Source organism: Theropithecus gelada, chromosome 15 (assembly GCF_003255815.1).
Source record: "Theropithecus gelada isolate Dixy chromosome 15, Tgel_1.0, whole genome shotgun sequence".
NCBI lineage: Eukaryota > Metazoa > Chordata > Mammalia > Primates > Cercopithecidae > Theropithecus > Theropithecus gelada.
The window spans coordinates 104,791,106-104,812,429 of record NC_037683.1 but is presented as its reverse complement, the minus strand read 5'-3'; the positions used below and the strand labels follow the sequence as shown (position 1 = coordinate 104,812,429).

Genomic DNA, 21,324 nt, shown 5'->3' with positions numbered 1-21,324 from the left:
ACTGCATTTGTGGGTGGAGCTATGGCTCCTCAGGGACTAAATGCCAGCTTCTGGGTTTTTTCCTACGTTGGAGAACACAGTCTCAGCTGGGTGTGCAGGCAAAGGGGCCTGTCTGCCTCCAGTGTCCCCAAGCTCAATTGTTGTAAACCAGCCTTTCACAGGTGAAAGTGGGGTAGTGAGCCCAGGGCAGGCTGATGCAGTCCTTAGAGTCCTACCTTGGCCAGCTTCTTCGCCCCTACCAGTGTCCAGCCATGCCTCCAGGTGCAGCAGATCTCCCCCCAATGCCCACACTTTGTTCCCGAACTCACCCCGTAGTCTCGCGCCAGGCTGCATCCTCTGACATCTTGCCCTTAAAAAATAAACTTCCCTACCAAAGGGGGCTCTGGATCTTGGGGTTTCTCTGTTCCCCCTTATCATAGAAGCTTCCAGAGTTTTAAGGCGGCCCTCCTTCCACTTTGTTGCTGTCACTGTCTTGGCTTTCCACATTTTACCAGCTGCCTGCCTCCTCCAGCTGCAGTTCACAGTGCTGAGCTGACTTCCTCTTCTGGGACAGGCTTCTCTCCAGACAGGCCTGGGACATTGGGAAGCCCGGGGCTGGGTACTGCACCTCTTGGCTTCTCCACACATAGCGGGTCCTTAGGATCTGCTTTTGCATCTGAAGTCTGAACCGTCCTGTCCTGGAAGAAGCACCTAGCGGAGTGAGCTAGAGGGCCGAGTTTTCCTTCTTTCTCGTTCTGCTTCTGATGTTTCTAAGTGAGGCCTGGGACCAGGGGCTTTTCTGTGTCTGCTGCAAATCAGAGCAGGTGATGGGCAGGCTGGCCTGCTGGTGGGGAGCCTCTCCAGGGTGGTGTGCGGGGCTCAGGGTTGGGGAGTCTGGGGCGGGGCGGGGTATCAGGGGGCCGAGTGGGCAATCTGGGATGCGGGGCTGGGGGTGGGGACTGGATGAATGTCAGGGGCGCGAGGTGGGTCTACCGCTAACGCGAGTCTCGCGGGCTCTGCAGCGGCCTTCACCATGATCGGCACCTCTACGCACCTGTCGGACCAGTGCTCGCAGTTCGCCATCCCATCCTTCTGCCACTTCGTGTTCCCTCTGTGCGACGCGCGCTCCCGGGCACCCAAGCCGCGTGAGCTGTGCCGCGACGAGTGCGAGGTGCTGGAGAGCGACCTGTGCCGCCAGGAATACACCATCGCCCGCTCCAACCCGCTTATCCTCATGCGTCTGCAGCTGCCCAAGTGTGAGGCGCTGCCCATGCCCGAGAGCCCCGACGCTGCCAACTGCATGCGCATCGGCATCCCGGCCGAGAGGCTGGGCCGCTGTGAGTGCCCGAGGGCCCCGGGCGGGACCGGCGGGCGCAGGGATTGTAGGGCCCTTGAAATGTGTATAGGGCGGCGGGTAAAGCCCAGGGAGCCCCATCTGTCCGGGCCCCGCGGAAGCCCGTTAGCAGCTGAGGGCCCCACAGCCCAGACCTCCATTCCAGCAGGGCAGCAGGTGGGGCCTTGGAGCAGGGGCTTTGGAGCCATTCAGCCCAGGGCTCGCATCTGGGCTTGCACTGCGTCCAGCTGTGGGACTCAGGAGAAGTCCCTCCACCTGCTTGAGCCTGGGATTTTCCTTCTCTGAAATGGGAGTGATCTCATTTCTTGTGGAAATGGCTGTTGGGGGCATGAGAGGAGACAGGGCCAGCTTCCTGATTTTCCTGATGGTCAGCACGCACTCGGGCGCCCGGGGAAATGCAGACTCTCAACTCCTGCCCCAACCTCCTGAAACCTGGAGGACCGGTCCCCAGAAACCTGTAGGATCCTTAGCTTTGGACGAGTGTGAGACCCGCGGAGATACTGCAGGACTGGCCTGGGGGGCACCAGAGAAGAACTTCTGTGATGATCAGGCATGGCTAGGGAAGGAAATACTGCAAGCACCCTGCACCTTTCTCCAGCTCCCTGCATCGTGGGCCTAGGGGATAAGCGTGGGGGATGGGGACAGTTCTGAGCCCGGGGCCTGGGTGTGGCCTTTTTGGGGTCTGCACAGGACGGAGGAGCATGCTCCCTACTGCCCCTCCTGCTGGCAGCAGAGCAGCCCCTGCCCTCTGGAGGCTTAGTAAACCGCAAGCTGTTGAGCCCCAGAAGGGTGACTGTGGCCAGTCAGGCTGACAGACACAGGACAGGGAGCCGTGCTGATGTCCCTGAGGAAAACCATTGGTTCACATCACTGCATCCATCAGGGTTGTTGCTTCCCTGAGGAGTGAGACCCAGGGAACGGGCCACCTCCGCCACCGCTCCAGGACTGTATTTAGCATGGTTGGCTAATCTGGGGGTCCAGGAATGGGGAGGACTTCTTACCAGGACAGTGAGGGCCTGATCCCCGGGCCCATTGCCTGCATTTCAACCCTCACTGTGACTCTGGGCAAGTTGCCAAGCTCTCATATCCTTATATTCCGTGGGGATGACACCAGTACTAACCCGTGGGGCTGGAATGAAGGTCAAATGAGGCAATATTTAGGAAGGGGTTGTTTTGTTTGTTTGGTTTTTTTGAGACAGATTCTCACTCTGTCACCTAGGCTTTAGTGCAGTAGCACAGTCTCGACTCACTGCAACCTCCACTTCTCAAGTTCAAGCGATTCCCCTGCCTCAGCCTCCTGAGTAGCTGGGACTACAGACGTGCACTACCGCACCTAGCTAATTTTTGTATTTTTAGTAGAGATGGGGTTTCACCATGTTGGCCAGGCTGGTCTCGAACTCCTGACCTCAAGTGATCCACCCGCCTTGTGAGCCATGGTGTCCAGCCAGAAGGGTTTAGAGCAGCGCCTGACACATGGTAAACACTACAGAAATGTTCACCAAATGCACACACCAACCCCAGGGTTCCTCCATGGAGGTGTCATGGCCTGCACTCTTCTCACCCATGGCTGAGCAGGGTACCCTGAGGTGGAGGGGCCGGGCCTGGGAGTTCGCCCTTCTTGCCCGCACAGTTGGCTTTCTTCCCAGAGCAAGTGATCCTGAGGCTGGGGGTAACACCGTCATTCTGGTGGGGGGGTGGTGTGCAAGTGCCTCATGGGTCCTAGAGATGGTCTGGGGGCTGTGGAATAACTTCCGACAGTTTCCTTCCCCATATATATCCCTGATGTGCCCTGCATTTAATTTGTGGGCTTGGGACTTCATTAAGCCATTACTTGTAATGCCTCTTTTCTGGTAAGTTATGTGAAATCTTTGGATCTTTTGGAAATTCTAGTTTGGGCATGTGTAGGCAGAATGGTTTTTTTGTACCCCGGAGGTTTTCCTAACGTGTTTTCCTTGTTCAGACCATCAGTGCTATAACGGCTCAGGCACAGATTACAGAGGAACGGCAAGCACCACCAAGTCAGGTCACCAGTGCCAGCCGTGGGCCCTGCAGCACCCCCACAGCCACCACCTGTCCAGCGCAGACTTCCCTGAGCTTGGAGGGGGGCACGCCTACTGCCGGAACCCCGGAGGCCAGATGGAGGGCCCCTGGTGCTTTACGCAGAATAAAAACGTACGCATGGAACTGTGTGACGTACCCTCGTGTAGTATGTATTCTCTCTCTTTTTTTACTGTGTTGATTGTTGAGTGAACCTTGTGATGAGGGCATTCTGTCCTGACCTGAGTTGGGGTGTGCCTCTGTACAGTGGCGACCAGAGACCTCTGATCTTACCACGGTGACCATTTTAAATAAAGCTTTTGGGCCAAGCACAGTGGCCGATGCCTGTAATCCCAGCACTTCGGGAGGCCGAGGCGGGCAGATCGCTTGAGGTCAGGAGTTCAAGACCAGCCTGGTCAACATGATGAAACCTCATCTCTACTAAAAATACAAAAATTAGCTGGGTATGGTGGCACACACCGGTAATCCCAGCTACTCAAGAGGCTGAGGCAGGAGAATGACTTGAGCCCGGGAAGCGGAGGTTGCAGTGAGCAAAGATGACTGCACTGCACTCCAGCCTGGGCAATAGAGTGAGGCCCTGTCTCGAAAATAAATAAATAAATAAATAAATAAATAAATAAATAAATAAATAACACAAGTTGTTATTGGTTATGAAAGTAACATCTGACCATTATAAGACATTTTAAAATATAGAGAAGTCTGAAGAGTCATGTGCAGATCACCCCTAATGTTACCACCCAGCAGTGACTTCTTTGCATTTTGGCCCACCCCCTTCCACCAGCCCTTTTCCCGCGTATGGATGGTCCTGGGATATTCACTTTGACGTTTTGTTTCTCCATTAACATTATTGCCCAGTGCGGTGGCTCACAACCTGTAATCCCAGTACTTTGGGAGGCCAAGACGAGTGGATCTCTTGAGCCCAGGAGTTTGAAACCAGCGTGAGCAACATGGCAAAGACCTGTCTCTACAAAAAATACAGAAATTGCCCAGGCGTGGTGGCATACCTGCTTGGGTGGTGGAGGTGGGAGGACTGCTTGAGCCAGTAGTGAGCCATGATGGTGGCGCTACACTCCAGCCTGGGCAACGAAACAAGACCTTTTCTCAAAACCAAAAAATAACAAAAAAACGCCATTATTGCTCAGTATTTCCTAATAGTAGTAAAAATATTTCCCTTCCACCTACCAGCTTTTGAGCTTTTCACTGCTTCTCAGGTTTGGTGGAGTGAGGCGAAAATAGAATGCATTGCTTGTCCCCATTGCTTGTAAGCGTGTCTTTGACGTCATGAATACGGAAGCGCGTGTAGTTAACGGTTGACAGCTTTAACAGTTCTCACCTCTGTCTTAGTCATGGCCGGTTCGCCAGTTCCAGGCAGCAGGATAACCAAGGCCGGGCTGGGAGCTGGAAGCAGCAATTGGTGAATGAGTGGGCACCCGCTATAGAGAGCAGCGGGTGAAGCAAGGCTGGGCTCACCGTGCACCTGGAGACCTCCGGGGGTGCAGGCCCGCATGTCTCTACTCCGAAGCGCAGGAAGTAAACACTGGCACTGATGACCTTCCTGACGTGCGATTCAGCAGCTCCAGATTTGGCATTGCCTCTGGCTCAGCAGATCAGACACAAATCTTCAAGAATGTGTTCATTATGGGAGAACAAATTTTAAGAATGAAATTATCAGTCATTCAAATTGCGGTCTAGGCACTCTGGAGCACGCTAGACCTTAAAGGTTTCCTGCAATGAAGGATGGCCCTGTGCCCTGTAAGGAACAAAAGCAGGTTGTAGGACAGAGCTGTGGTAGAGGTGCTTTTTTGCTCATTGTTTTGTTTCTGGCAAAAAAAAAAAAAATGAGTGGGAGTGTGTGTATGAGCACACACAGGCTCCTGACTTTTATGAGGTTTTGGAAAGATGGATATCAAACTTTTAGCAGTGATTTCCCCAGACCTACAAAAGTGTTCAAATATAAGACTTTTTTTTTTTTTTTTTTTTTACAGTGAGTAGGAATTACTTTTGTAATTAAAAATAAATCAAAACATGAAAAAAATGTATGATTTTGGGCCAGTTATTAGAATCTTGTATTGCAGGTTTGTACTTACAGGGCATAAATGGAAGGATATTTATTGCAGAATCACTTGTGAGAGCTAAACACAAAACAGACTGTTTATCAGTAGGGCTGGATGGGGCAGTTGGAGACGCCCGTTCCGTGGAGTGGCATGCAGCTGTGGGAGAACACGCACGTCTATCTGCTGCAACATGAGCTGCTGTCCAAGAGATTTTATTCTGCCGAAAAACCAGGAGCAGGAAAATACGGATGATATGACTCTACTTAAAATGAAGTTCATGTAGGCCGGGTGTGGTGGCTCACGCCTGTAATCCCAGCACTTCGGGAGACCAAGGCAGGCGGATCATCTGAGGTCAGGAGTTCAAGATCAGCCTGGCCAATGGGGTGAAACCTGGTCTCTACTAAACATACAAAAATTAGCCAGGCATGGTGGCGGGCACCTATAATCCCAGCTACTCGGGTGGCTGAGGCAGGAGAATCACTTGAACCTGCGGGGGCAGAGGTTGCAGTGAGCTGAGATCCCACAACTGCACGCCAGCCTGGAAACAGAGCGAGACTCCGTCTCAAAAATAAACACTCTGTCTCAAAAATAAATAAAATAAAGCTCATTCAACATTCGAATTAAGAAAACCATATAAAACTACTGTGTCTATATGTCAGAATAGTTGAATATCGGTTGTTCCATGTGGTTTAACCTAAAATATATGCAAAGTTCGGAGAACACGAAACTTAACCATTTATAGTCTTCAGGAAAGAAGGCTGTTAGAAATACGATCTTTTGAAAGGCCAGATTTCTATAATACCACAATTTTTCCCAGTAAGCATGAGTCGTGTTGGTAACGTTAAGTAGAGAATAAAAGCAGGTGATGGTGTTGGTGTGAGCTCACACCTCTGGTCTTGACCTGAGAGAGGCCTGGACTCTCCTGCCAACCTTAATAATGAAAAATGAACCAAACCCTAGTAAGAAAGAAAGAATCGGCATCCCCGGTGCCTGTAAGATTTCTGGGACACCTGCCTTGGAACCCATTCAGAGGGGAAGCTGCTAGGTGGGGCCAGAAGAAAGTTTTGTTTGTGGTTTTACATGATTTCATCTTATTTTGGGGAGCAGGGGTGGGGCAAGGCTGGGTTTGGGACAAGGTGCTTTTTTCCTAAGGTGGTAATAGCATGTTCACTTTTAGGATTGAGTTAGCTCTTTTAGGCATCACATTGACCCGAAATCACTTGTTTGCTTCCAGATGAGGAGCGCTTTGCCCCCGGCAATGGGGCCCTCTGAGTGATACAGTTATTGGCAGGGTTAAGGAGAAAACAGAACACCGTGGTTTTCCAGGGATGTGGGAAAGTGGCTCCCTAGAGAACTCACCTTCCACCAGGCTCAGGGTCAGCCTCCTGAAATGGCACCACTTTGCCTTACATTCAACTGCTTTGATGTGCGGGGTGTTTGGGGGCCACACAGCCTGGGAGGAGCCAGTCCTGCCGGGAGGCCTGTTCAAAACCTGAGGTCACCTCTGCCTGCCTGGTGTGCCCCCTGTACTTTTCTGTAAATCCTGTAGAGGGAGACAAAGAGTTACTTTTCCCTGTGACAAAAAAATGCAGGGACGGTAGCTGGTAGCCTTGACTGTTGGTACCCCGTGCCTTCTAAGAATTCTTATGTCCCTGTTGGATATTGTACTGGGTCAAATGCATGGACTACTGGTGCTCTATTAAATCTAGTGCATGTTTAATTATTATCCCAAAAGAATCTGTCATCATTAATTAAAAATGTGAAGAAAACATTAAAATGTTGAATGAGGAAAAGGATCGTGTCTAATCCCAGTACCAAATTTCACTCACCTTGGACAAGGATCTCCAGTGAATGTCATCAACTCGTCAGTAGCTGGGGAGGCCTTGATAAAAGTGAAATTGGGCAGAGCACCTATCTCCGATGGTTTTCAAACCTCAGGAACAGAAAGCGGATGTGGTCATTATTAATATTGAGATCATTAGAATTCGTGTACTTCTTACGCTGCGTATTCCCGCTTGTTTCCAGGTTGGGCACTTTTGGGTTTTGTTTCCCCAGGATGCAGCCGGGTGTGCGTTTTTTGGTGCATCACGTTTTTTAAGGTGTGCTGTGCCCTTTCACCCCGTTGTGTAACTTAGGTGATGACCCACGTGCGTGTGAAGGTTTTGGCTGGAGGTGGAGGGTGGGTTGGTAGAGAACTGACAGTTGAAAAGGGATGTTTTCTGAAAAATCACGAAAGCCTTATTATTCACAGGTCCTCGAGACAGCAGCAAGATGGGGATTCTGTACATCTTGGTCCCCAGCATCGCAATTCCACTGGTCATCGCTTGCCTTTTCTTCTTGGTCTGCATGTGCCGGAATAAGCAGAAGACATCTGCGTCCACACCGCAGCGGCGACAGCTGATGGCCTCGCCCAGCCAAGACATGGAAATGCCCCTCATTAACCAGCACAAACAGGTCTCCGTGCTTACGTATTCTACCTGGGTGGCTCTGCCAGGCTTAATCCTCAGGGGTTGTTCCCCCGACATTAACTGTCTTAATTTACTTGATACATAACACATAATTATTTTAAACTCTGCTTCATTTTGCCATTTTTTTTTCTGTAAACTAGATCAGGACATGTGTGTTTTAGAAAATAAATGGCAGGTGTGTTGGGAATTCACTGCCCCAGAGTTCATGGGCTTCCCTTTGCCTGGACCATGCTGCCCCTGTGGGCGCCAACGAGCATCCTCACTGTCCGGGTGCCTCAGCTCTGCCCAGAAGACACACAAGAAAAAGAGGGCTCCAGTGGCCCCCCATAATTTTTCTTGTCACTTTTGGGTTGGGTTGGTTTTGCTTTGTTTTGTTACAGGGAAGGATAGAAGGAGAGCTCTTAAATGGGAGTAGGCAGACAGGTTACCACTAAAAGGCCACCCCTCATCCCAGAGCAGCCTTAGATGGGAGTGGGGCACTGAAACACAACAGAAGAGAACGTGTGCTGCAGCCTCTCCAGCTTGTGTTGTACGAGGGTGTTTACACTCATTGCAAAGCCGCAGGGAACATCATTCTCAGCCAGCTTTGCAGCGGCTCTTCAAGGTGGCCAGGAGGGAGCTGATGCACTTGGCTCTTCAGCCCCAGAGTCAGTGAGGGTTTGCTGTGGGCAGGGGCTGGCCAGCGAGGCGAGCACAGAGCCCTGGGGCTTGCATGGTGGCCCAGGAACCTCTGGGGAGGATGAGGGCTGGCCACACAGGAGGAGCTGGCGTCACAGAGACTGAGAGAGATGAGGGTTCTCAGGGCTCCTATCACTTGTGGGGTACTCCTTCCAAGAACATGTTTAACAGAGCTCTGTAGAACAACTCGGCATTGGAGGGGACCTGGTGGGGTATGTCCGGGGCTGCCCCAGGACAGCTGGTGCCTGGGCCTGGCTGTAGGGGGGGTGTGTGGGTGTGTCCACACATGCACAAGTGGGAAGGAAGTCTGCAGTGTGTCCCAGCTGGATTTTGGAGGGACCTTATGTGTAGCCTGGTTGGGATCTGTTGAACATTGCAGACGGGAAGCAACCTTGGCATCAGAGCCATATTTAAGGTGAAGCAGAGAGCTGTGGGTGGGCAGGCCAAGGCTGGGTGGGTGAAACCAGAGGGTCTCCTGCAAGGTCCCCCCAGTCGTGGCCGCACGGGGACTCCACTCCTCCCGGCTGCTCTGCACCTCCCTTCAGGGCTGCGGTGACAGTGGTGTTTCACGTGGGGCTTTTCTTCTTGACAGGCCAAACTCAAAGAGATCAGCCTGTCTGCAGTGAGGTTCATGGAGGAGCTGGGAGAGGACCGGTTCGGGAAAGTCTACAAGGGCCACCTGTTTGGCCCCGCCCCGGGGGAGCAGACCCAGGCCGTGGCCATCAAAACACTGAAGGACAAAGCAGAGGGGCCCCTGCGGGAGGAGTTCCGGCACGAGGCCATGCTGCGAGCACGGCTGCAACACCCCAACATCGTCTGCCTGCTGGGCGTGGTGACCAAGGACCAGCCCCTGAGCATGATCTTCAGCTACTGTTCGCACGGCGACCTCCACGAATTCCTGGTCATGCGCTCGCCGCACTCGGACGTGGGCAGCACGGACGATGACCGCACGGTGAAGTCCGCCCTGGAGCCCCCCGACTTTGTGCACCTGGTGGCACAGATCGCGGCAGGGATGGAGTACCTATCCAGCCACCACGTGGTTCACAAGGACCTGGCCACCCGCAACGTGCTGGTGTACGACAAGCTGAACGTGAGGATCTCAGACTTGGGCCTCTTCCGAGAGGTGTATGCCGCCGATTACTATAAGCTGCTGGGGAACTCGCTGCTGCCCATCCGCTGGATGGCCCCGGAGGCCATCATGTACGGCAAGTTCTCCATCGACTCGGACATCTGGTCCTATGGCGTGGTCCTGTGGGAGGTCTTCAGCTACGGCCTGCAGCCTTACTGCGGGTACTCCAACCAGGACGTGGTGGAGATGATCCGGAACCGGCAGGTGCTGCCCTGCCCGGAGGACTGTCCCGCCTGGGTGTACGCCCTCATGATCGAGTGCTGGAACGAGTTCCCCAGCCGGCGGCCCCGCTTCAAGGACATCCACAGCCGGCTCCGAGCCTGGGGCAACCTTTCCAACTACAACAGCTCGGCGCAGACCTCGGGGGCCAGCAACACCACGCAGACCAGCTCCCTGAGCACCAGCCCAGTGAGCAATGTGAGCAACGCCCGCTACGTGGGGCCCAAGCAGAAGGCCCCGCCCTTCCCACAGCCCCAGTTCATCCCCATGAAGGGTCAGATCAGACCCATGGTGCCCCCGCCGCAGCTCTACATCCCTGTCAATGGCTACCAGCCGGTGCCGGCCTATGGGGCCTACCTGCCCAATTTCTACCCAGTGCAGATCCCAATGCAGATGGCCCCGCAGCAGGTACCTCCTCAGATGGTCCCCAAGCCCAGCTCACACCACAGCGGCAGCGGCTCCACCAGCACAGGCTACGTCACCACGGCCCCCTCCAACACGTCCGTGGCGGACAGGGCAGCCCTGCTCTCAGAGGGCACCGAGGACGCACAGAACGCCCCAGAAGACGGGGCACAGAGCCCCGTGCAGGAAGCAGAGGAGGAGGAAGGCTCTGTCCCAGAGACTGAGCTGCTGGGGGACAGTGACACTCTGCAGGTGGACGAAGCCCAGATCCAGCTGGAAGCTTGAGTGGCATCAGGGCCCAGGGTTCGGGGACGGAAGCCCCGCTGAGACCCCATGGGGACCTCAGTCGCCTTTGAGAAGACACCATACCCAGCAATCACGAGAGCCCGCCGGCCAGCGGGCTTGTTTACAGACAGGGTGAGGTGGAGCCCTGCTCCTCTCTGTCCTCTGACACAGACAGCTGTCCTGCCTAGGAGCACCCAAGCCAGGCAGGGGGCCTGGTAGCACGGCATCCTGAGGAGCAGGACACATGGTCACCCCCAGGGCTGCCTATGGATTCTGGTGGTAGACTGGTAGTGAGCAGCAAATGCCTTTCAAGAAAATAGGTGGCAACTTCACTCCGTGTCGTATATGGAGCGAATATTTCAGAACGTTGGGAATAAGGGCCTGCAAAAGGCAGCGAGGAGGCACCTCGGTCTTGAGGTTCCCGACAAGCCATCTGGTCTGTTGCTTTGAGGATGAAGGGGCTCCATTTCTGCTGCCTCCCTGCCGAGAATATTCTCCCTTTAGCAGCCAAAGATTCGTTGGAACCGAGGCTGCCCTCTGCTGCCTGTTGGGGTCGGAAGACAAGGGGCTCCTGAAATGGGAGTTCCTGAGATACAACAAAACGTGTGCCTTCGAAGAAATGGACAGCTTTGTGTTTGGTGAAATGGTTTTAATTATACTGCATGTGTATTTTGCCCACTTTTTGGGAATTCAAGGGAAAGTGTTTCTTGGGTTTGGAATGTTCAGAAGAAGCAATATTGTACAGAACACAGTATTGTTATTTTTTTTTAAGAATCATGTACAGACCTTAAATGTAATTTATATGTTTTTAATATGCCATTTTCATTGAAGTATTTTGATCCTAAGATAATGATTTTAGTAATTTAACTGTTTACGTTACCCGTGTTGGGATCCAGCTGGTCTTGGTTTGCTTGTCTTTGTACCACGTGCACAGGAGGTCCATTCATTTTAGAGCCCCTGTTACACACAGACCCACAGGCAGCCGTCTGTGCCCGGCACACATCGTTGGTCCCATTTGTAAATCCCACACCTGGTGTATCCAATAAAGTGAAACAAAGCATTTGGTTGACTCTCTTGCAGGCTGTCAGGACGCGAGGCAGCGGGAGGCAGTGCTGGACGATGGAGATGCCGAATGGTGATGATTCGGGCTGAGCCCTTTCTGTGGGTTTGGGAGGTTTGCCCCGAGCCAGGAGCCCCAAGCTAATGGGGGTATCCCTTGGCAGATAAATGATGGAACTAGTCCGTGGCTTCTCTCTGTTAAGGTCTCGAATGTGGATTAGTTAATTGCAGATGGTGTGAAGATGGTCTTTGGTTTTAAACTTGTCCCCTCCTGAGGTCCCAGAGCCCCTGAGAGTTTTAAACCTGGAGCCTGGCACTTCTGGGGGCCCTGGAGCAGGGCTGAGTTCAAGGGAGGGGGTGAAAGAGAATGGGCCTCCTTCACAGGCTTCCTGCATCCCCTGCTCCATCTCCAGTGCAGTTGGCTGGTCCACGGTACACCTGGGTCAGAGCACAGCTGTTACAGGGTCACCTGGGGAGAAGTGGCTTCAGAGCTTCCAGTATAACTGGTGTGGAGAGAGGATGCAGAGACTTGGGTGTAACAAGTCCCCTCACTTGGAGTAGATCCCACATAGTAGGTCATCAAACTGACCATGTCGACCTGAAATCTTGTCATAGGGGAGAAATCTTTCTCTTTTCTTTCTTTTTCTTTTTTTTTTAGACAGAGTCTCGCTGTGTTGCCAGGCTGGAGTGCAGTGGCACGATCTTAGCTCACTGTAACCTCCACCTCCCAGGTTCAAGCGATTCTCTTGCCTCAGCCTCCCAAGTAGCTGGGATTACAAGCATGCGCCACCATGCCCGGCTAATTTTTGTATTTTTAGTAGAGACGGGTTTCACCACATTGGCCAGGATGGTCTCGATTTCTTGACCTCGTGATCCACCCGCCTTGGCCTCCCAAAGTGCTGGGATTACAGGCATGAGCCACCGCACCCGTGGTAACATCTTTTTCTTACCCACTGCAAGGCTCATGGCTGAGGCCCCTATAACAAAAGACAGCTTAATAAGAGAAAAGCCTCAAGCGACCCAAAGAAGCAGGGAAGCCTGGGTATTTCCATACCAAGTTTGGTGGAGTGGACAGGCACGCAGAAGTGTGACTGGACAAAGGGATGTGACCAATGGCCATAGACCGGGGCGGGGGCTTGTTTGCCGGCTTGTTTGTTCAGATTCTTTTCTTTGTCCCTATATCTTCAGAGATAAGGAGCTTCCCTTCCTCTGGGTAGAGGGAGGGCACCTCTGGAATGAGGGTTTTACGGCCTGTCTGGGAGGAGAAGGGTGGGAGAAGTTCAGAGAGACCTTCCTGATTCTGTGGCTTCCTCAAATGCCAGGTGCCACTTTTTGGGGGATCACGTCCTGACCCCATCACTGTCCTCCCCTGGCTTGCGCATAGCGCTGCTCACGGATAGATTCACCCACACACAAATAAACAAGTACAGAGTTCTAATGTGCATCCTAAAAAGTCAGGATGGACCTCCCTTCCCAGCAGGAGCAAGAAATGTGATAAGAGTAAGGATTTGGAGCACCTCTCCCGGCCAGTGGGGTCTGGATTGAAAAGTAAAGAAGCTCGCAGTGAAATGGAGTTACTTCTCATTTCCACTGAGCTGAAAGAGGAACTTACTTTTATCTCGAATTTGGTACACCTGATGGCTTAACTGTTGCATGAAGACCTGAGAGTGAAAAATGGGAAATAGCCCCCCTGTGGCTGCTTTCTCCACAAGCAGTCAGTTGACCATCACCTTGCCCTGCCAGAATTAGCCCCCCGGCAACTGACAGTGCTGCAGAGACTCTGCAGAAAAACGTTGGGAGGTTTATTTTTGCAGAGTGGGGGAGATTTTGGCTTGGGGGATTTTGAACATCTGTGTGTGTTACCATTACTTTAATTGTAAAACCTTGATGCATCGTAAGATTACTGAGTGTTTAAAGTTCCTGCAATTGATCAATAGCGACTTAGTTGGGATGTTCCGGAACAATTGACTCTAGAGCTGAGATGCACGATTCAGATAAATCACTAGTAACGTGCCTGTCCTTGTTCATACCCACACAACAGGCAAGTTTTCACAGCTATTAAGTCACTTAAACGTGATTTTTGATCGAGCCAATATGAACTCACAAATGCCTTTGCACTCCGTATATTTTTTGATCATCATTGTTGCAACAGTCTGTCAGAGCACTGGACACATTTTTCTCTGTTGATTTAGGGTGCATGACTGACTACTGCAGTATACAAGAGCTTCCAACTGACTCAGGAAAATCCCTTGGTTCTCCCAACATGTTTAAACACTCAATTCAGGTTTAGTTTGACCTCACAGTTCCACACTGATAGCTATTTTTGGACAGTTTGTGATCTGATGTTTGAAACAAATCTTGCACAGGCATTGGTTTTATGTGTTTCCTAGGGGAACATCTAACATCCTTTCTGAGATGAACTTTGAAAAGGGGGTTGTGTCAAAGTCAGCGTGCTTCAAAGTAGATCTCTGACCCTCTCCTCGCCATGGCCAGTCCACATGAACTTCCTAAGACCATCTGTCCTCCCCCCCAACACACTCTCCTCCCTCATCATTCCCCAGAGTAGTAGAGATTGCAGGTATTTCTTGGCCTGGCTCTTAGTGGGCGTCCAATGATTGGCTCTTGAAATAAAAGAGCAATACTCTATTTAGGGAGAGAAGGTCTGGGTGTAGGTTTACCTGATACCAGCTGCAAAGAAGGACATAGCCTCGTCGTCCTTACAGTGCCGTGTTCCTTTTCATTTAACCTATTAATTACTGAGTAGCTGACGTAGTCCTATAGTTTAAAGATGCCAAGGGAAGTTCCACCCCTCATTTGCCCAGATTTCGCTCCACCCTCCCCCTACAAGTAACTGCTGTTACCTGTTTCTGAGGGATCTTCCCAGAGTTCCTTTATACATATGTAAGTCAATATACACGTGTGTTCTTCTAGTTCTTCCTTGACTTTTTTGCACAAACGGGAACCTTCTCTACAACTTGTTTTCTGCCTTGCTCTTTTCACTGGACCGTGTGTTGTGGTGACCTCAGCTTGTTAGTGGTAGGGAGCTCTGGTTCATTAGTATTCTGTGGTAGGGGTGGAGGGAACTTGGTTAAACCCGTTGTTCACTGCCGCTGTGGAGTCTGCGAGTGTCTGCTGGAGACATCCCCAGAGTGGCTTTGCTGGGGAATGAGCTGCCAGTCATCAGCGCTACAGTGCTGTCCGTGGGGCTCGGCCAGTGCACACAGCCACCAAGACACCGGAGAGTGCTGGCTCACCCAACCCTGGACTGCTGTTCACATCTCTGCCCAAGGCAGCTGCTCACGGAGGGCCTGGGGACACATGGCTTAGCTCTCATGCATGCTTTTAAAAAGACAGGGCAAGTTGGCATCTTAAGCTCATTGTTTTTTACACGAATTTGTCCTGTTCATGCTCCTTCTGAGTCAGGTGTTTAGTGAAAATGTTGCCCAGAAGCAGAGAGGTGTATCAAACCATCCACTGGGCATTGGAAGGCCCTTGGGCATCTGCAAGTACCCAGGGGAGGCACCAGAAGGAAGTGACTGTGTCCCTGGAACTTCAGAAGCCAACTGTTACACCCCTCTAGGATGGCAGCTACAAGCCCCGTCCCACACCCAGGATGGCAGCTACAGCCCGCCCCCCCCCCGCCACAGGATGGCAACTTTAACCCCTCCCAGGCAGCTACAACCTCCCCAGGATGGCAGCTACAACCTCTCCCAGGATGGCAGCTAAAATCCCCCAGAACAGCAGCTACAATCTCCCCAGGAAGGCAGCTACCACTGCCCCCAAGATGGCAGTTACAACCTCCTCCCCTAGGGTGGCAGCTACAACCCCCTCGAGGATGGCAGCTACAGGTCCCCCAGGAGGGCAGCTACAACTCCGATAGGATGACAGCTATAACCCCCCACACAGGATGGCAGCTACAACCCCCTCAGGATGGCAGCTGTAACCCCCCAGGATGGTAGTTACAACCCCTGCCCCCCCCAGGATGGCAGCTATAACCCCCCAGGATGGTAGCTACAACACTGCTCCTCCCCCCAGGGTGGCAGCTACAACCCCCTCGAGCATGGCAGCTACAGGTCCCCCAGGAGGGCAACTACAACTCCCACAGGACAGCAGCTGCAACCCCCCCCCCACAGGATGGCAGCTATAACCCCCCAGGGCGCCGCCCCCACACCGCCCCCCCCAGCATGGCAGCTACAACTTTCCCCCCAGGGTGGCACCCAGGCGCCCCCCGGTCGGCAACTACAACCCCCCAAGATGGCAGCTACAAGCTCCCCAGGATGGCAGCTACAACCACTGCAGGACGGTAGCAACAACCTCCGCCCACAGGGCAACTATCACTCCCCCCAAGATGTCCCAACCCTGCCCTTTCACTGCTGCAGTCCACCAGGGGCCAACTCCAGATGGATTGGGGTGCCTACGTGAATGATACTTGATGACTCAAAGTGGAGGCGGTGTCTGGGAAGGGAGAGGGGTCCAGACAGGTGGAGCGAGTCCAGGAGGCAGGGAGGCAGTGGCTTCTCCAGCTCCTCCTGTGCATTGGTGCCAGCTCTGTGTTCTCCCCACGGCACTGCCTGCTCCTGTCCGGTATCTGGCAAGGCTGTCTTTCCAGCCCTATTGCCTTATCTGCACAAGCGTTTTTCTACATTTCACTAGCTGTCTAACACGGCTTTTCTTTTCCTGGTTTTGAAAAATCATCTTTCTGTCTTTCCTTTCTTTTTAACTGCATTTTGATTGTCTCCTCACCATGGTGGGGTCTTCACAGGAAAACTGCACTAACGCCACCTCTTTTGGGGGAAAGCCAGTGTAAACTGATAAGAATGTGGAACCACAGCATTTTGTTCAGAAAATTCACCATTACTTTCAGATACACAAAATAATTCAAATTAGGCTACAGGAGCCAAAGACTAACATGCGGATTGCCTGGAATATTATTAGTGTTCCCAAAGCATCCTCCTGTTTCTATTATTTCTATTTTCAACTTGCTTGGCAAAGCTTTTCCCATAAATAATGCAAAGGGATACTGCAGTCACAGCACGGAACTAACACGGGCCAGTGTCAGATGGACTGACAGGGTGGGAACAGATGGGTACACGGACCTGCAGTGCTCTTGAAGTCTGGCTGTTGCCTCCTTTGACTTTTCCTTTTCTTTTTCTTTTTCTTTTTTCCTTCCCTTTCCCTTTCCCTTTCCTTTATTGCGGCACTATTCACAATAGCAAAGACTGGGAACCAACCCAAATGTCCATCAATGACATACTGGATTAAGAAAATGTGGCGCATATACACCATGGAATACTATGCAGCCATAAAAAAGGATGGGTTCATGTCCTTTGTAGGGACGTGAATGCAGCTGGAAACCATCATTCTGAGCAAACTATCGCAAAGACAGAAAACCAAACACCGCATGTGCTCACTCATAGGTGGCAATTGAACAATGAGAACACTTGCACACAGGAAGGGGAACATCACACACGGGGCCTGTTGTGGGGAGGGGGTGGGGGGAGGGATAGCATTAGGAGATATACCTAATGTAAATGACGAGTTGATGGGTGCAGCACACCAACATGTCACATGTATACATATGTAACAAACCTGCACGTATGCACATGTACCCTAGAACTTAAAGTATTAAAAAAAAAAAAAAAAAAAAAGACGGAGTCCCACTCCCTGGCCCAGGCTGGAGTGCAGCGGCGCGATCTCGGCTCACTGCAAGCTCCGCCTCTCGAGTTCCCGCCATTCTCCTGCCTCAGCCACCCGAGTAGCTGGGACTACAGGCTCCCGCCATTGCATCCAGCTAATTTTTGTATTTTTAGTGGAGACGGGGTTTCACCGTGTTAGCCAGGATGGTCTCGATATCCTGACCTCGTGATCCGCCTGCCTCGGCCTCCCATTATTTAACTTTTCTTATGTGCTGCGACCTCACACCTCTTACTCTGGGATACCCACAGCGTCTTTTAACAATGAGTTCCAGGCCCCACGCAGGCTCTTCTGGTCCCGGCAGGTAGAAATCTGGGGGCTCAGTTAGTGTCCACTGGTTGTGTTACAGAAGACTGAGGCCCACTTCATATTTTAACAGCTTTGTTGTGGCATAATGTGTCCCGAGTTGGTTCCTGCTGGTGCCTTCCTGGTCTTGCTGACTTCAAGGATGAAGCCACTGACTTTCGAGGTGAGTGTTCAGCTCTTAAAGATGGTAGGGACCCAAAGAGTGGGCAGCGGCAAGGTTTATTGTGAAAAACGAAAGAACAAAGCTTCCACAGTGTGGAAGGGGCCCTGCGCGGGTTGCCACGCCTGGCTGGGGGGTGAGCAGCTTTTACTTCCTTATTTGTCCTCGCTCATGTTCCGTTTCTGTCCTATCAGATTGCCCTTTTTTCAGTCCTCCCCACGATTGGCTACTTTTAGAATCTTGCTGATTGGTGCATTTCACAGAGCGCTGATTGGTGTGTTTTACAGAGCGCTGATTGGTGCATTTTACAATCTTCTTGCTAGCTATAGAGCACTGATTGGTGCGTTTTTACAGAGTGCTGATTGATGCATCATTTTACAATCCCCCTTGCTAGGTACAGAGTGCTGATTGGTGCGTTTTTACAGAGCGTTGATTGGTGCATCTTACAATCCTCTTGTAAGACAGAAGAGTTCTCCAAGTCCCTGTGCAACTCAGGAAGTCCAGCTGGCTTCACCTCTCAATAATTTATTTGCATAAAATTCACTCATTCTAGGTGTCAATTCAGTGATTTTTAGTCTATTTGCAGAGTGTGCAGCCTTCTCCCCAGTCTAATTTCAGAGCATTTCCATTATCCTACAAGGATCCCTTATGCTTGTCAACCCCAGGCAACCTGTTCTGCTTCCTGTCTCTATGGATTTGCCTTTTCTGGACATTTCATGTTAATGGCACCATAGAATATGTGGTATTTGCTTCTGGCTTCTTTCACTGAGCAGAAAGTTTTCAAGTTTCATCCATGGTGTACAGAGCGAGACTCCATCTCAAAAAAAAAAAAAGTCCTTTTTTCTTTTTTGCTGCATAGTATTCAATTGTATAGATATACCACGCTGTTCATTCATTCATCCATCCATGGACATTTGAATTTGTCTAGTTTGGGGCTATTGTGAATAATGTTCCTGTGAACATTTGCATACATTCATGTGTGGACATACGTTTTCACTTCTCTTGGGTAGAGTCCTAGGAGTGAAATCGCTGAGTCATATAGTAAATTGTTGATTTTTGTTTTTGAAAAAGGGTCTCACTTTCTCACCCAGGCTGGAGTGCAGTGCTGCAAACACAGCTGTCTGCACCCTCGACCTCCTGTGCTCAAGGGATCCTCCTGCTTCAGTTTCCTGAGAAGCTGGCACTACAGGCCCATGCCACCATGCCCGGCTAATTTTTTTTTCTTTTTCTTTTTTTTTTTTTTTTTTGTAGAGACGGGATTTCACCATGTTGCCCAGGCTGGTCTCAAATTGCTAAGCTCAAGCAATTCTCCCACCTTTGCCTCCCAAAGTGCTGGGATTACAGGCATGGGCCACCACACCCGGCATTTGTTATCTTTTAAAGAAACTTCCAAACTATTTTCCATAGTGGCTGCACCATTTCACCTTCCCACCAGCAATGAATGATGCCTCCAGTTTCTTCACATCCTCACCAGCACTGGTTATTATCTGCCTTATGTACTGTATATATAGCCATCTCAGTGGGTGCGACATGAGAGCCATGTACTTTTAAGAATATCTGAAGAAAACATTACTTAGATGAAAGGATTGCTGTCACAGAGAAAGTTCTATGAATAGTTTATGGATTCTTACCAAATCCTTTCATTTATTTATTTGTCCATACGGCCATTCAACAAATGCTTCTTGGGCACAGGCTGGGTTCAGCGGTGAACAAGCTGGGGAACACCATCCCTAGTCTCTGGAGGCAGGTTATTCAACAGGAAATACTGTAAACAAACAAACAATCAAAAAAAGAACAAACAAAAAAACAAAGAAACCAGAATAGATCTTCCTGAGACAGGAGTATTTGCTGAGTGACGCCTCAGCCAGAGCGCAGCTGCGGCAGCTGATGAGGCCCATGCTCACAGCATTAGATAAAGGGCAAAAGCCTGCCGCCTCCATCGCGGGCACACCAGGACATCTGGTACCTGTGTTCCTCTGCAGCTTGTGATTTCCAGCGGCTGCAGTCTGTCTTTGGAGGCAGAACTCTTCCTTCACTTGAAGGAAGTTGCAGAGTCCTCAGTTGTAGAGCCCAAGACCTCCACGGTTCTGCCTGGGAACTTGGGTTGGGACAAAAAAAAAAAAAATTACTAACCTACATTTCATTTAGAATTGAGATGTAGCATTTCCTCTTATTATACACGCAGGAAAAAACCCAGAGACGTATCGCTATTATGGGTGGCTGGTCGCCACTAAACACTGGTTATTTTCATGTCACTTTGCAGCTGTGGCCGATACTAGAAATTCTATTTCGCTCATCACTGCTTGACAATAACACACATTATCGGGCCCGCTGCAAAATCTTGTTATTGAGTTAACACAGAAGCACACATATGATAACACATCGCAATGTTATTTTTAAAATATTTTGATAATTTTAATATTAGATGTTATCTTTGGAGTGTTTTACTTTTTGTGTTATGAAAGTATACCCTGAGAAGAGACCCAAGTCCAATTGTGTCCGAGGTGCAGAAAAGGTTAGGGGCCCTGGAATGACCGGTCTTCTTCTGGGACCACTCCCCTGCCTGCGGGAACCCCCGGGAGGACGCAGGTCCTTAGCTCAGGCCCTCACTTCATCCGCTCCGCTTCGGCTCTGCTTCCTCCCGGCTGCGGAAGCGCTCCAGGCCTCCCCGCAGGCGCCTTCCGGCCCACCCCGGGCTCCTCGCCCTACCCAGTTCGGTGCGGAGCCGCGCGAGGTCTCTCTCTATCCAACTACAGTCTCATTCTGTTTTGCAAAGTGCACGCCAAAAAGGACACGGCGCCGGCGCCGCGTGAAAGCACGAACGATGTCTCCGGCTGAACAGGAGCACAAACTGTTCTGAAGGTTGGTTGTGTGTGTTTTTTTTTAGAGTAAATGTTGATAAGCTGCTATTCTCACTTGGGAGCTGGTGCCTGTCTGCTGTGCTCGCGGGCTCTGAATTTTTAATTTTAAGATTAAAAATATTTAAATTTTAATTTAACTTTAAAATTGAAGTTAATTTTTTTAAAATTATTTTTTATTTCAAAAAATTATTTTTTTTAATTTCAAGTAAATTTTCTTCAAGTTTTAATTATGCAGTAAGAGTAAACTTCTAGTTACCTAAAATAGTTTTCCACGTGAACTTCATTCGCTTAACATAAAAGTTACGTTTCTTTCCTACAAAATACAATTGACCATGTTTACAAGGGTTCTCTCTCTCTTTTCCCTAAAAGTAATTTTAGTTCACAGCCAGAAAAAGGTCCTTCAGTTTAAGAAGGGAGGTAGGAGGACAGCATAAATACCAGTCCCTAGAGAAATATGTGTGTCGAGGCACGTGAAAGTCACAGATGGGGGAAGTCGGTCCCCACCTGCGAAGGTGGGAGGTGAGGTCCGTAAGGCAGGGTTTCTCCCTCTGTTGTGTTCACTGCTGGTCCCCAGCACAGAGAGGCGCTCCGTAAATAATTGTCCTCACACACACAGAT

The 21,324-nt window shown here is 50.8% G+C and overlaps 1 protein-coding gene across 2 annotated transcripts in view; it reads left to right on the top strand.

Moving 5' to 3' along the window:
- ROR2 (receptor tyrosine kinase like orphan receptor 2) overlaps positions 1-11,687 on the top strand; it is a 217,367-nt gene extending 205,680 nt beyond the window's left edge. Inside the window, exons 6-9 of one of the 2 annotated variants that reach the window (XM_025360580.1) lie at positions 1,002-1,316; positions 3,294-3,539; positions 7,697-7,899; positions 9,184-11,687. In XM_025360580.1, coding sequence (XP_025216365.1) covers positions 1,002-1,316; positions 3,294-3,539; positions 7,697-7,899; positions 9,184-10,626 — 2,207 coding nt within the window. In that variant the 3' untranslated portion in view covers positions 10,627-11,687. Of the gene's footprint in view, positions 1-1,001; positions 1,317-3,293; positions 3,540-7,696; positions 7,992-9,183 lie in introns of those variants that run through there. The other variant, XM_025360581.1, reaches the window with a different exon arrangement.
- Positions 11,688-21,324: the final 9,637 nt, after the last annotated feature.